The sequence below is a fragment of the Populus euphratica genome, unplaced genomic scaffold (genome assembly GCF_000495115.2).
Source record: "Populus euphratica unplaced genomic scaffold, PopEup_1.0 scaffold44.1, whole genome shotgun sequence".
Lineage (NCBI taxonomy): Eukaryota > Viridiplantae > Streptophyta > Magnoliopsida > Malpighiales > Salicaceae > Populus > Populus euphratica.
In genome coordinates this window covers 419328-435455 of record NW_011499865.1, presented here as the reverse complement: position 1 = coordinate 435455, position 16128 = coordinate 419328, and the positions used below count along the sequence as shown (strand labels likewise).

Below are 16128 nucleotides of genomic sequence, written 5' to 3'. Positions count from 1 at the left end.
TGTCTGTTACACACAGATGGAACCATTTATATTTGCTTCCTCGCCACCTACGGGAATGGTGGAAATAGTATTTTTCTTTTTTATTGGCTGCTTTCTTACAAGAAAAAACACAAATTATCAGTTCAAGTTCATGTCTTTGTTCTCCATTGGGCCTCATGGCTATTCTAAATCCAATTGTAGGGATCTTGCTGTATCTGAGATTAGAATGGAGTGAAGTGAAGGATTTTAAGTTAAGAGCTGCATTAAAATATTTTAAAAATATATAAAAAAATTGAATATACTTCACAATCTGACAGACATTCTCGTAAAATATTTTTTATCTCTTTGGAAGCTATTTATATTTCTCGTCAAACAATGGTAGAAGCCAAAGAACACGGAAGAAAATATAATGCTATTTTGAATTCTAAGATGTGATCCTCTATACAAAAATGAAGAAAGAAACCTCACTAAACACTGCTTTCCTGTCTCGCGCTCAATCATTCTAGCGTAAGGAAGAAAAAAAAAAAGGCATCTTTAAAGCTCATCATTTGAGTCATCTTCATCTGCTGCACCTCCCGGAGCTCCACCGGATCTCTGATAAACAGAAGTGATTATGGGGTTGCATACAGCTTCCACCTCCTTCAACTTCTCCTCATAATCTTCTTTCTCAGCGCTTTGATTATCATCTAACCACTCGAGGGCCTCCTTAACGGCTGTCTCAATCTTCTCCTTCTCATCAGCCTCTAACTTGTCTGCCAGCTTATCTTTGTCATTGACCTGGTTCTTCATGTTGTAGACATAGGTCTCCAAGCTGTTGCGGGCGTCAATCTTCTCCTTAACCTTCTTATCTTCCTCTGCAAATTCCTCAGCTTCCCGAACCATCCGTTCAATCTCTTCCTGACTGAGCCTACCCTTGTCGTTCGTAATTGTGATCTTCTCAGATTTTCCTGAGGCCTTGTCTTCAGCCTTGACGTTTAGATACCATTGGCATCAACCTCAAATGTCACTTCAATCTGAGGAGTTCCTCTGCCCGAATAAACAAGCCACATTAAGTTAGCCGGTGAAGCACAGGTAATCACCATGAAAATGAATCTAAGAGCTCGAGCATAAGAATCAGAACAAACCTTGGAGCTGGGGCAATTCCAGATAGATCGAATTTCCCGAGCGACCTGCAATCCTTTGTGAGACTCCTTTCACCCTCAAAGACCTACAGTACATGATCACATTAAAACAGTTAATTTCATATGCAGGCCTCTGTGCAAACAGATGAAAACTGAAATTGTGCTGATATACCTGAATAGTGACAGTTGTTTGCTGATCCTGGTAAGTGGTGAAGGTCTGAGACTTCTTAGTTGGTATGACACTGTTTCTTGGGATCAACTTGGTCATCACCCCACCAACAGTTTCAATACCAAGAGTAAGAGGTGCCACATCCAACAGAAGTATATCTAGAAGAAGCATAGTAGATAAAGACATTACAGTCAGTGAGCTTGGGATCTCGTCGATGCGAACTCCTAATTCAGTCGTATTAATGGGATGAAGAAAGATTACCTTTGGTTTCATCACCACCCTCTCCGCTTAAAATGCCTCCTTGTACAGCAGCGCCGTAAGCAACAGCCTCATCGGGGTTCACACCCTTGTTGGGCTCCTTCCCATCAAAGTAATCCTTGAGAAGCTGTTGAACCTTGGGAATTCTAGTGCTTCCACCAACAAGAACAATTTCATCAATCTGGTGTTTCTCCAATCCAGCATCCTCCATGGCCTTCTTAACTGGTCCCATGGTCTTTCTGAACAGGTCATTGTTCAACTCTTCGAACCTAGCTCTGGTAAGTGGTTCAGAGAAATCAATGCCATCAAAGAGAGACTCAATCTCCACACGGACTTGATGCTGGCTACTCAAAGCTCTCTTGGCACGCTCACATTCTCTCCTTAGCTTTCCAAGAGCTCTGTTATCCTTGCTGACATCCTTTCCATGCTTCTTCTTGATCAACTTAATAAAGTACTCCATAATTCTCTGATCGAAGTCCTCACCTCCCAAATGAGTATCTCCATTGGTTGCAAGCACTTCAAAGACACCATTGTCAATGGTCAAGATACTAACATCGAATGTGCCGCCACCAAGGTCAAATACAAGAATGTTCTTTTCGCCACCCTTCTTGTCCAAACCATAGGCTATGGCAGCGGCTGTTGGTTCATTGATAATCCTCGCAACTCTCACACCGGCAATAACACCGGCATCCTTTGTAGCCTGCCTTTGGGCATCATTGAAGTAAGCTGCAGAGTTCGAAAAAATCACCAAAGTCAATCATCAACCATACGTAACCAATTCCTAACCGAAATTGCTTTAAATTGAAAAACATTATCACTTTACCTGGAACAGTTATAACAGCATCCTTGATTTTCTTTCCAAGGAATGCCTCGGCTGTCTCCTTCATCTTTGTAATAACCATGGCACTAATCTCCTCTGGGCTGAAAACCTTGGTCTCGCCATCTTTAATCTTGACTTCAATGTAAGGCTTTCCATCCTTGTTGACAATCTTGTATGGAAAAAGCTTTATGTCCTTCTGAACTTCTTTGTCACCATAACTACAAATATACACACACACAGAGATTAGAATCTCAATCACGTCACAATCATTCACACACAAGCATGCATACAGAAGAACTATGAGAGAGAGTACACACACTCTTCCTATAAGTCTTTTGACATCAAAGATGGTCCTCTCAGGATTAGCAGCTGCCTGATTCTTTGCAGCCTCACCAATCAATCTCTCACTGTCAGTGAATGCCACCCACGACGGCGTAATCCGGTTACCTTGATCATTGGCTATGATTTCAACATGCCCATTTTTGTAAACACCAACACAAGAATATGTTGTTCCGAGGTCTATTCCTATCACTGTCCCCAACTTGGTGGCCTCCTCTTTTGCTATAGAAATTGTTAACAAACTCCCTGTTCACAGATTAAACTCCCTTATCAATAAAGGAAGCAGGAATCTCAACCACAATCTTAAAAATCAATTTCAAGAGAAAATACAAAGAAAGCATGTTATTCAACTTCAGCTATAATTCAATGCCATTTATAAACAAAGAAAAAAAAATGCTATACGGAACAAATTCATTCCCTTTGAATTCGGTATTTGTTAGCATAATTAAAATAAATAAATAAAAGATAAACCCTTTCGCTAAACCATTTTCCAAATTCATTCCAAAAAAACTCAAAGATAAAACCCGATATTAAGAAACACCGCAACACATCATTAACGTTTCAAAAACTTCCCTTTCTTTTACTTCCGCTACTTTCTCACCATCCAAACACGAGAAAATATAAACGAAACAAAGAAAAAGAAAAAGGAGTGGAAGAAACTTAAGAAAAACTGAACACTTACCAAGCAAAAAAATTGCCATCACCATAAAAGAACCTGCACGATGCTTCAATGAAAACCCCATGATTGCTTGTCTTGAATGACAACAGCTAAAGATTTTAACGTTCTCTCCTTTCTTCTTCAATTGTTTTTTTTTTTTTTTTCTTCTTTGGATGATTTTCTGTCAGGCACCAGACATGCTTTATAGTGGATGGAACATGTCACAGTGCTGACATGGACCAATTATAATTCAGAAAAAAGTCTGGTAGAACTATACTTCATTGGAACATGTCACAGTGATGACGTGGACCAATTATAACTCGGAAAACTCTGTTTAAACTGTAGTTCTAGTAAACACGTCACAGTGCTCACGTGGTCCAATTATAATTCAGAAAAAGTTATGTTTGATGTGGCTTTCGGAGAAAAAAAGGTTGGTTATATATTTATTTATTTTAAGCATCTAACTGCACCAGTAATGATTTAAAGGGAGTTATTTTAATGGAAAAATCATGCAGAGTTATTTTAAATTAATAGTGAAAAAAAACAAGTAAAGTTTCAATAAAGACAGGACGGGGAATTGAAAATTACTTATTAAAAGACATATACGTTACCACACAAGAAGAATATATATATATTAAATTACGCAAACTAACCTAGATATTTATATTAATAATATATGTGTATATACTCACACGCCTTCGTTGTCATCCCCCTATTAATTTATTTTTTAAGAATTTTTTTTAAAATATTTTTTTTAAATTAAATTTTTTAGTATTTTTAAATTAATTTAATATACTGAAATTAAAAATAAATTTTAAAAAAATAAAACAACAGGATTGCAGATATGTTAATAGCAACATATCAGTTTATTAATATACTGACAATAAACATATTCATTAACACAAACTTGCATTGTCACCGTGTTTCATTCAACATCGATATCATTTTTTTAAAACAATTATAACTAAATATTATTATTTTCACTTGTCATAATTCATCCAGTCGTTCCTCTTTTCTTTTTTCTTTTACCCCACAATGCAAACATATATATATATATATATATAGTAATAGGCAATTTTTTTTCTCTTATTTTTCCGTTTTCTTTGAAATTGTTGTGTAGAAAAAAGAAAGGTATAATCCATCAGTTTGCCTTTGACATAATTTCTCAATTGTATCCTTATATATGCTAATGACACTCAAATTTAATGCATATGTTATTTGATTCAATCATTTAATATGTAAAAATTGTCTAATTCAATACTAATTATACAAATCGTGGAAACAATAATATATTAAAATTATACATGTTAAATCAGTGAATTATGCCATCAATCCACTAATTTAATGTTTATAATTTCTGTACAACGATCATTGGATCCATTGATTTCAGTGTGTAATCACAATCCATTTCCACATCGAATATTATTAAAAACAATTATTTCACATATGTACCAAGTAAAAACATTATGGAATTGAGGGATTTTTTCAAGCATGGGAGTGAAATTCTGGTTTGTCCAAGAAAAAACTTCTTCAATCTTAAAATGTCACCTAATCATGGTTATTGCTAATCTGATATTTGTGTGTAATTTTTTGTTTTTAATTATTTTTATTTCAATGCTTATCGTTAGAATTTAAAAAATATATATCTTCATTTATTAATTTTTTTTGAGTTCTTTTTCAAATTTTTTATTTATTTCAATTTCATGTATATCATACTTTAACATCTTTGATCTTATCATTCTATCTAAAGATTTTATTTTATTTAACTAACCTCTTGGAATTATTGCCTAAATTTAATTTGTATTCATTTACTATTTATGAAATTATCATCTAACGAACATGTTATTAGCATCTCATGATTTGAAGTGCCTTTACCCTCTATTTAGAGCTTTGTTGTTTATTTGGGTTTTCAAATTAAATATATTCATAATATAAAAATTGGAGTCAACTAAATAACGTTATATATGTATCTCTTTTATTTTAATTTTTTTAAAATTTTGCAATCTAGTTACTTATTAATTGAAATTAATAAACCTACTCTTGGGGGATGATGACTTGAGTATATTTGCTATTGTGATAGTTTTTATGGTTGTAATTTAAAAAAAAATATTTTATAAAAAGTATTTTTAGTTCAGGTTGGTTTGGTATTTATATATGTTTTGTTAAAACTGTAATTGAAATTGAGGTTAAACATAAAATAATTTAATGTGTTTGATTAAAAAAATGTTTTTCAAATTGAGGTTGTAAAATAATATATATATATATATATATATATATATAGTTTTTAATTTAAATATTATAGATTTAACTACTGCTATTACATTATGAAATAAATAATACTTATATCAAATATTTTTTATTATTTAATTAAGCTATCTATAATTTTATTATGTACGAAATTTATCCTATAAGGACTACAGTTTTTTTATTTTTTAAAGGTGCAAGAATATCATGTAAAATATCATTAAAAAAAATTAGGATCGCGATCAAATCCTGCATATATTATGTCATCAAATGATCTCTTTTTAATTTTTTAAATAAAGCATAATTAAAAATTAAATTTAAATTTAAATTTTTTTAACTAAATCAAACCTAATTTAATATATTTAATTTTAAATTTAATCCAGTCCAAGCATAATAATAAATAGCAACTTTACAGTTCATATAAACACTAAAATCATTCCACATTCCGCAGATTGATAGAAAACAGCTGCAAACCTTTCATTTTAATAAAATTTGAATGGTCCCATATAAATAATAAACTGTGTTTTATTATTATTAAATATTTAATATCTATAATTCATTTTAAAAGTAAAAGCTACCGTAACTCGTACTAAAACACAAAACATTTTTTTCTTTCGGTTATTAAAAAGGTGGGTTATTTGTTTATTATTATGTTGAAGTTGTGGTTCTTGATCTGGTGGAAGAGGAGGAATTTAAAGAGAGTTGCTTCAACCAATCAAAAACTTGGGTTTTGTGTTGGGATGATCTTCACCATTGACTTTTTTTTTAATGGTATTTTGGGGTCCAGGTATAGAAATTAGAACTTGAGAAGAGTACTTTACCAGAGTCATCCATGAAAAATATTCCATATATGTTTTATAATTTCATAATAAAAAAATTCTTGAACTCTTTGTGATCTTCATTTATTCTTCTTATAATTGGTGGTAAAAAAAAAAAAACAATTTTAATCGAGTATGAACAATCTAATTATTAAGATTTAGAATTTTCTCTTAGAAATATTAATTTTAAATACTGAAAAGAGATTGCATGAGGAATGCAATAATTCTCACTCTCAATTCTATAATCCAAAATATATTAAATCTTAACTTACCCGATAATAATAAAATTGTATGAATGTGACTTATAATTCTCTTAATTACCTTAAAAATAGCTTTAACAAAAAAAAATTATTCAAATAATCCCTTTTATTAAAAAAGAAAAGAATGAAATTCCATGTACAAATGGTTTAACTTTAAGGGTTAAGCTAGCTAAAACCACACAATATGTGAATCTTGGTGGAATGTCTAGTAAATATCTTGATCAGCTTTCCTTGAGAAATCAGTTTTTTTTTTTTGTAGCATACCTTGTCAACTGTATTTATACCTAGTTAGGTATGTTGCTTCATAATGGTACCATATGTTGGGATGAATTAGTGTTTTGGAGGAAGTTACAAATGTCTAGTAGATGGCACTACTGAAAGTGAGGTGCAGGAATCTTCACTTAAGTGTGGAGTGGGAGTTCTTTAAGGCTGCGTCCAGTATTTCTCAATACCCTGATGTCTAATTTACCAGTTTGGTGCTAATAATATGGCAGGGGGTGGGGGGGTGGGTAAATGTGTCAACCAATGAAGCATTGACTGCAGCCGCAACAATTTCAAGGGCATTGCAACGTAACTGGTGCTAATAATATGGCAGGGGTTGGGAGGATGGTTAAATGTGTCAACCAATGAAGCATTGACTGCAGCAGCAACAATTTCAAGGGCATTGCAACGTGTTCCATAATGAAGTCTAAGGGCCTTGCAACGTGTTCCATAATGAAGTCTATGCTTGTATGAATGGTGTCAATAATAATTGAAATATGTAGATGCTGTTTAGTGAACATGTTATTGATACTGTCACCAAGAGTATCTTTATAAATGTCATAGGCACACAGGAAACAAGCTTAATGGTTTGTTGTTCCCACTTTTCAGGAAAATGGATGCCATTCATGCCTTTGCCAGAGAAGGAGAGGTGAATAATTTGCTCAAATGCATTGATAGTGGTGTTTCTGTGAATTTGAGAGGTTTGTTTCTCTGTTTTATTCTCTTTTTCCTGGTCATGTGTGGGCACTGAAATAAATGAATGGTATTAGATCAGTGTCAAGAATAAATTTGCCACCTTGATTGCATGGGTGCTTACTTGTTAGTCAAATTGAGATGTCCTGAATATTGCCTTCAAGCATGCTTGCACCCAATTTAATAAGGCATTATCGAGCTTACCATGCTTGCCAGAACTTTAGCAATGCGGGGTGCCATTAAATGATGCAATCATATTCATAACTAAGAAGCTTGCCAAGATTGTCTTACTGGTTAAATACTTGAATTAAACTTGCCAGTATTTTATTGTAACTAAGAAAATATTCTCAGAAATAAAACATGCCACTATTTTGTTGTAACTAGGAAAAGATCCACAGTATTAAAAAAACCTTTTGATTGGAGGTCTATAATTTTTCCCTTTTATGTGATTTGATGTGAGGTCTATGGTTAAAAAGCGACTGGATTGAAAAATTGTATTTCCTGATATCAAGTTAAACTCACAATACGGAAGTGGCCTTGGCAATGTTTTACAATGTTCATAACTGTAGCTTGTGCTGGAACAGGCACATTGGCAGCCTTTTCTATTCTTTTTCCTGGTTTTGTGTGGTGTTTATTCTTTTCCATGAACCAATGAGATTTCTAAACACTTGTGATTACTGCAGATAGTGAGGGCCGGACTCCTTTGCATTGGGCTGTAGATCGTGGTCACCTTGATATTGCTGAGGAGCTTGTTGGAAAGAATGCTGACATAAATGCAAAGGTACAGTAGATGTTTGAGGCATCTTTTTTGAACTGCCTTCAATTCTCTGGTGCTATTACTTGCTAGATATCATACAAATTGAAGTGCTAGTAGTTTTTAGTAATTAATGTAATATATGTCCATTTGCTTTTTGCTTGCATTTCTAAAGTTTCTATCTCAAGATTAGAAATGGGCATCCCTTATTAGGGTCCTGAAGAAGATTGTCCATTGTCCCACATTCCTTAGAATTTGATGGTTTCAGGCCTCATTTCCAGCGGGGGTATAAGGCAGTGGCCCTGCTTTCTCTCTCTGAAAAAAGAAAGCATATGGTGACATAGATTCTTTGGATGAACACCTGCATTACTGAACTTGTTTTGAGATTTTCCTTGTGTTTTAGGGTGAGATGCCATGGAAATTCTTTCTCTTTGTCGCTGATCTGATTATTGCTAATGGTCTTAAGTTTTTTTAATGGCAGGATAATGAAGGCCAAACCCCATTGCATTATGCTACTGTCTGTGAGAGAGAAGCAATTGCTGAATATCTCGTGAAGCAAAATGCTGATACAGATGCGAAGGATTTTGATGGCCAATCTGCCCGTGATCTCTGTGAGTCAGACTGGCCTTTTCTGCATCGTGTGGCATCATAGACTGACTGGCTGCCTGCTTATTTTGTGGTTCCTTCCAGTTAGTCTTCTTGACAAATTCCCTGCAGCTGTGCATGGCTACAACATATAACCTTTTAAATTTCTTCATCTTAGCAACAAATTTACTGATGGCATCGTGTTCCCTGTCACGGTCCTTCACGTCTGTTTCTCTCTTGCCTTCCCATATTTTACGAAGGTTGAGTATAGAGGGTCGTTAAATGGCATGACATGCTTTGCCTTCTGCCAGTACATCATTGGTTTATAGCTCAGTTGTAGCCCTCATCCTGTTTTTTATCCTCAGATGCTTGTTGAGTCCTGTCTGTTACACACAGATGGAACCATTTATATTTGCTTCCTCGCCACCTACGGGAATGGTGGAAATAGTATTTTCTTTGTAATTGGCTGCTTTCTTACAAGAAAAAACACAAATTATCAGTTTAAGTTCATGTCTTTGTTCTCCATTGGGCCTCATGGCTATTCTAAATCCAATTGTATGGATCTTGCTGTATCTGAGATTAGAATGGAGTGAAGTGAAGCATTGTAAGTTTAGAGCTGCATTAAAATATTTTAAAAGTATATATAAAAAAATTGAATATACTTCACAATCTGACGGACATTCTCGTAAATTGCTTTTTATTCCTTTGGAAGTTATTTATATTTCTCGTCAAACAATGGTAGAAGCCAAAGAACACGGAAGAAAATATAATGCTATTTTGAATTCTAAGATGTGATCCTCTATACAAAAATGAAGAAAGAAACCTCACTAAACACTGCTTTCCTGTCTCGCGCTCAATCATTCTAGCGTAAGGAAGAAAAAAAAAAAGGCATCTTTAAAGCTCATCATTTGAGTCATTTAAGAAAGAAACCTTACTAAACACTCTTTTCCTGTATCGCGTTCAATTATTCTAGCGTAAGGAAGGTAAAAAAAAGCATCTTTAAAGCTCATCATTTGAGTCATCTTCATCTCCTCCATCTGCTGCACCTCCCGGAGCTCCACCAGATCTCTGATAAACAGATGCTGCACCTCCCGGAGCTCCACCGGATCTCTGATAAACAGAAGTGATTATGGGGTTGCATACAGCTTCCACCTCCTTCAACTTCTCCTCATAATCTTCTTTCTCAGCGCTTTGATTATCATCTAACCACTCGAGGGCCTCCTTAACGGCTGTCTCAATCTTCTCCTTCTCATCAGCCTCTAACTTGTCTGCCAGCTTATCTTTGTCATTGACCTGGTTCTTCATGTTGTAGACATAGGTCTCCAAGCTGTTGCGGGCGTCAATCTTCTCCTTAACCTTCTTATCTTCCTCTGCAAATTCCTCAGCTTCCCGAACCATCCGTTCAATCTCTTCCTGACTGAGCCTACCCTTGTCGTTCGTAATTGTGATCTTCTCAGATTTTCCTGAGGCCTTGTCTTCAGCCTTGACGTTTAGATACCATTGGCATCAACCTCAAATGTCACTTCAATCTGAGGAGTTCCTCTGCCCGAATAAACAAGCCACATTAAGTTAGCCGGTGAAGCACAGGTAATCACCATGAAAATGAATCTAAGAGCTCGAGCATAAGAATCAGAACAAACCTTGGAGCTGGGGCAATTCCAGATAGATCGAATTTCCCGAGCGACCTGCAATCCTTTGTGAGACTCCTTTCACCCTCAAAGACCTACAGTACATGATCACATTAAAACAGTTAATTTCATATGCAGGCCTCTGTGCAAACAGATGAAAACTGAAATTGTGCTGATATACCTGAATAGTGACAGTTGTTTGCTGATCCTGGTAAGTGGTGAAGGTCTGAGACTTCTTAGTTGGTATGACACTGTTTCTTGGGATCAACTTGGTCATCACCCCACCAACAGTTTCAATACCAAGAGTAAGAGGTGCCACATCCAACAGAAGTATATCTAGAAGAAGCATAGTAGATAAAGACATTACAGTCAGTGAGCTTGGGATCTCGTCGATGCGAAGTCCTAATTCAGTCGTATTAATGGGATGAAGAAAGATTACCTTTGGTTTCATCACCACCCTCTCCGCTTAAAATGCCTCCTTGTACAGCAGCGCCGTAAGCAACAGCCTCATCGGGGTTCACACCCTTGTTGGGCTCCTTCCCATCAAAGTAATCCTTGAGAAGCTGTTGAACCTTGGGAATTCTAGTGCTTCCACCAACAAGAACAATTTCATCAATCTGGTGTTTCTCCAATCCAGCATCCTCCATGGCCTTCTTAACTGGACCCATGGTCTTTCTGAACAGGTCATTGTTCAACTCTTCGAACCTAGCTCTGGTAAGTGGTTCAGAGAAATCAACGCCATCAAAGAGAGACTCAATCTCCACACGGACTTGATGCTGGCTACTCAAAGCTCTCTTGGCACGCTCACATTCTCTCCTTAGCTTTCCAAGAGCTCTGTTATCCTTGCTGACATCCTTTCCATGCTTCTTCTTGATCAACTTAATAAAGTACTCCATAATTCTCTGATCGAAGTCCTCACCTCCCAAATGAGTATCTCCATTGGTTGCAAGCACTTCAAAGACACCATTGTCAATGGTCAAGATACTAACATCGAATGTGCCGCCACCAAGGTCAAATACAAGAATGTTCTTTTCGCCACCCTTCTTGTCCAAACCATAGGCTATGGCAGCGGCTGTTGGTTCATTGATAATCCTCGCAACTCTCACACCGGCAATAACACCGGCATCCTTTGTAGCCTGCCTTTGGGCATCATTGAAGTAAGCTGCAGAGTTCGAAAAAATCACCAAAGTCAATCATCAACCATACGTAACCAATTCCTAACCGAAATTGCTTTAAATTGAAAAACATTATCACTTTACCTGGAACAGTTATAACAGCATCCTTGATTTTCTTTCCAAGGAATGCCTCGGCTGTCTCCTTCATCTTTGTAATAACCATGGCACTAATCTCCTCTGGGCTGAAAACCTTGGTCTCGCCATCTTTAATCTTGACTTCAATGTAAGGCTTTCCATCCTTGTTGACAATCTTGTATGGAAAAAGCTTTATGTCCTTCTGAACTTCTTTGTCACCATAACTACAAATATACACACACACAGAGATTAGAATCTCAATCACGTCACAATCATTCACACACAAGCATGCATACAGAAGAACTATGAGAGAGAGTACACACACTCTTCCTATAAGTCTTTTGACATCAAAGATGGTCCTCTCAGGATTAGCAGCTGCCTGATTCTTTGCAGCCTCACCAATCAATCTCTCACTGTCAGTGAATGCCACCCACGACGGCGTAATCCGGTTACCTTGATCATTGGCTATGATTTCAACATGCCCATTTTTGTAAACACCAACACAAGAATATGTTGTTCCGAGGTCTATTCCTATCACTGTCCCCAACTTGGTGGCCTCCTCTTTTGCTATCGAAATTGTTAACAAACTCCCTGTTCACAGATTAAACTCCCTTATCAATAAAGGAAGCAGGAATCTCAACCACAATCTTAAAAATCAATTTCAAGAGAAAATACAAAGAAAGCATGTTATTCAACTTCAGCTATAATTCAATGCCATTTATAAACAAAGAAAAAAAAATGCTATACGGAACAAAATCATTCCCTTTGAATTCGGTATTTGTTAGCATAATTAAAATAAATAAATAAAAGATAAACCCTTTCGCTAAACCATTTTCCAAATTCATTCCAAAAAAACTCAAAGATAAAACCCGATATTAAGAAACACCGCAACACATCATTAACGTTTCAAAAACTTCCCTTTCTTTTACTTCCGCTACTTTCTCACCATCCAAACACGAGAAAATATAAACGAAACAAAGAAAAAGAAAAAGGAGTGGAAGAAACTTAAGAAAAACTGAACACTTACCAAGCAAAAAAATTGCCATCACCATAAAAGAACCTGCACGATGCTTCAATGAAAACCCCATGATTGCTTGTCTTGAATGACAACAGCTAAAGATTTTAACGTTCTCTCCTTTCTTCTTCAATTGTTTTTTTTTTTTTTTTTCTTCTTTGGATGATTTTCTGTCAGGCACCAGACATGCTTTATAGTGGATGGAACATGTCACAGTGCTGACATGGACCAATTATAATTCAGAAAAAAGTCTGGTAGAACTATACTTCATTGGAACATGTCACAGTGATGACGTGGACCAATTATAACTCGGAAAACTCTGTTTAAACTGTAGTTCTAGTAAACACGTCACAGTGCTCACGTGGTCCAATTATAATTCAGAAAAAGTTATGTTTGATGTGGCTTTCGGAGAAAAAAAGGTTGGTTATATATTTTTTTATTTTAAGCATCTAACTGCACCAGTAATGATTTAAAGGGAGTTATTTTAATGGAAAAATCATGCAGAGTTATTTTAAATTAATAGTGAAAAAAAACAAGTAAAGTTTCAATAAAGACAGGACGGGGAATTGAAAATTACTTATTAAAAGACATATACGTTACCACACAAGAAGAATATATATATATTAAATTACGCAAACTAACCTAGATATTTATATTAATAATATATGTGTATATACTCACACGCCTTCGTTGTCATCCCCCTATTAATTTATTTTTTAAGAATTTTTTTTAAAATATTTATTTTAAATTAAATTTTTTAGTATTTTTAAATTAATTTAATATACTGAAACTAAAAATAAATTTTAAAAAAATATTTTATTTTAATATATTTTTAAATAAAATATTTTAAAAAAATAAAACAACATGGTTGCAGATATGTTAATAGCAACATATCAGACAGGATTGCAGATATGTTAATAGCAACATATCAGTTTATTAATATACTGACAATAAACATATTCATTAACACAAACTTGCATTGTCACCGTGTTTCATTCAACATCGATATCATTTTTTTAAAACAATTATAACTAAATATTATTATTTTCACTTGTCATAATTCATCCAGTCGTTCCTCTTTTCTTTTTTCTTTTACCCCACAATGCAAACATATATATATATATATATATATAGTAATAGGCAATTTTTTTTCTCTTATTTTTCCGTTTTCTTTGAAATTGTTGTGTAGAAAAAAGAAAGGTATAATCCATCAGTTTGCCTTTGACATAATTTCTCAATTGTATCCTTATATATGCTAATGACACTCAAATTTAATGCATATGTTATTTGATTCAATCATTTAATATGTAAAAATTGTCTAATTCAATACTAATTATACAAATCGTGGAAACAATAATATATTAAAATTATACATGTTAAATCAGTGAATTATGCCATCAATCCACTAATTTAATGTTTATAATTTCTGTACAACGATCATTGGATCCATTGATTTCAGTGTGTAATCACAATCCATTTCCACATCGAATATTATTAAAAACAATTATTTCACATATGTACCAAGTAAAAACATTATGGAATTGAGGGATTTTTTCAAGCATGGGAGTGAAATTCTGGTTTGTCCAAGAAAAAACTTCTTCAATCTTAAAATGTCACCTAATCATGGTTATTGCTAATCTGATATTTGTGTGTAATTTTTTGTTTTTAATTATTTTTATTTCAATGCTTATCGTTAGAATTTAAAAAATATATATCTTCATTTATTAATTTTTTTTGAGTTCTTTTTCAAATTTTTTATTTATTTCAATTTCATGTATATCATACTTTAACATCTTTGATCTTATCATTCTATCTAAAGATTTTATTTTATTTAACTAACCTCTTGGAATTATTGCCTAAATTTAATTTGTATTCATTTACTATTTATGAAATTATCATCTGACGAACATGTTATTAGCATTTCATGATTTGAAGTGCCTTTACCCTCTATTTAGAGCTTTGTTGTTTATTTGGGTTTTCAAATTAAATATATTCATAATATAAAAATTGGGGTCAACTAAATAACGTTATATATGTATCTCTTTTATTTTAATTTTTTTAAAATTTTGCAATCTAGTTACTTATTAATTGAAATTAATAAACCTACTCTTGGGGGATGATGACTTGAGTATATTTGCTATTGTGATAGTTTTTATGGTTGTAATTTAAAAAAAAATATTTTATAAAAAGTATTTTTAATTCAGGTTGGTTTGGTATTTATATATGTTTTGTTAAAACTGTAATTGAAATTGAGGTTAAACATAAAATAATTTAATGTGTTTGATTAAAAAAATGTTTTTCAAATTGAGGTTGTAAAATAATATATATATATATATATATATATAGTTTTTAATTTAAATATTATAGATTTAACTACTGCTATTACATTATGAAATAAATAATACTTATATCAAATATTTTTTATTATTTAATTAAGCTATCTATAATTTTATTATGTACGAAATTTATCCTATAAGGACTACAGTTTTTTTATTTTTTAAAGGTGCAAGAATATCATGTAAAATATCATTAAAAAAAATTAGGATCACGATCAAATCCTGCATATATTATGTCATCAAATGATCTCTTTTTAATTTTTTAAATAAAGCATAATTAAAAATTAAATTTAAATTTAAATTTTTTTAACTAAATCAAACCTAATTTAATATATTTAATTTTAAATTTAATCCAGTCCAAGCATAATAATAAATAGCAACTTTACAGTTCATATAAACACTAAAATCATTCCACATTCCGCAGATTGATAGAAAACAGCTGCAAACCTTTCATTTTAATAAAATTTGAATGGTCCCATATAAATAATAAACTGTGTTTTATTATTATTAAATATTTAATATCTATAATTCATTTTAAAAGTAAAAGCTACCGTAACTCGTACTAAAACACAAAACATTTTTTTCTTTCGGTTATTAAAAAGGTGGGTTATTTGTTTATTATTATGTTGAAGTTGTGGTTCTTGATCTGGTGGAAGAGGAGGAATTTAAAGAGAGTTGCTTCAACCAATCAAAAACTTGGGTTTTGTGTTGGGATGATCTTCACCATTGACTTTTTTTTTAATGGTATTTTGGGGTCCAGGTATAGAAATTAGAACTTGAGAAGAGTACTTTACCAGAGTCATCCATGAAAAATATTCCATATATGTTTTATAATTTCATAATAAAAAAATTCTTGAACTCTTTGTGATCTTCATTTATTCTTCTTATAATTGGTGGTAAAAAAAAAAAAACAAATTTTATCGAGTATGAACAATCTTAT

General features: G+C 33.4%; 1 protein-coding gene and 2 pseudogenes across 2 annotated transcripts; 1 reads left to right on the top strand and 2 right to left on the bottom strand.

Annotated features, from left to right (window-relative positions):
* Positions 1 to 296: 296 nt before the first annotated feature.
* On the bottom strand, positions 297 to 3528 carry LOC105125899 (luminal-binding protein 5-like; annotated as a pseudogene).
* A 3709-nt stretch (positions 3529 to 7237) lies between these two features.
* Positions 7238 to 9421, top strand: LOC105125900 (acyl-CoA-binding domain-containing protein 2-like). Of its 2 annotated transcripts, none has more exons than XM_011026565.1 (4): positions 7238 to 7365; positions 7537 to 7628; positions 8304 to 8401; positions 8856 to 9421. In XM_011026565.1, exons 2-4 carry the CDS (start codon positions 7541 to 7543, stop codon positions 9024 to 9026), a joined length of 357 nt encoding a protein of 118 aa, XP_011024867.1. In that variant the 5' UTR covers positions 7238 to 7365; positions 7537 to 7540; the 3' UTR covers positions 9027 to 9421. The 2 variants fall into 2 exon arrangements, with proteins under 2 accessions (XP_011024867.1, XP_011024865.1); XM_011026563.1 differs by lacking the exon at positions 7238 to 7365 and adding an exon at positions 7377 to 7395.
* A 279-nt stretch (positions 9422 to 9700) lies between these two features.
* Positions 9701 to 13001, bottom strand: LOC105125897 (luminal-binding protein 5-like; annotated as a pseudogene).
* Positions 13002 to 16128: the final 3127 nt, after the last annotated feature.

Excerpts from the sequence above, each read along its gene's own strand:
- LOC105125900 (XM_011026565.1), top strand. The coding sequence starts at position 7,541 with ATGGATGCCATTCATGCCTTTGCCAGAGAAGGAGAGGTGAATAATTTG. Across the intron at positions 7,629-8,303 it reads TGTTTCTGTGAATTTGAGAG|ATAGTGAGGGCCGGACTCCT; the intron begins GTTTGTTTCTCT and ends TGATTACTGCAG. Across the intron at positions 8,402-8,855 it reads ATGCTGACATAAATGCAAAG|GATAATGAAGGCCAAACCCC; the intron begins GTACAGTAGATG and ends TTTTAATGGCAG.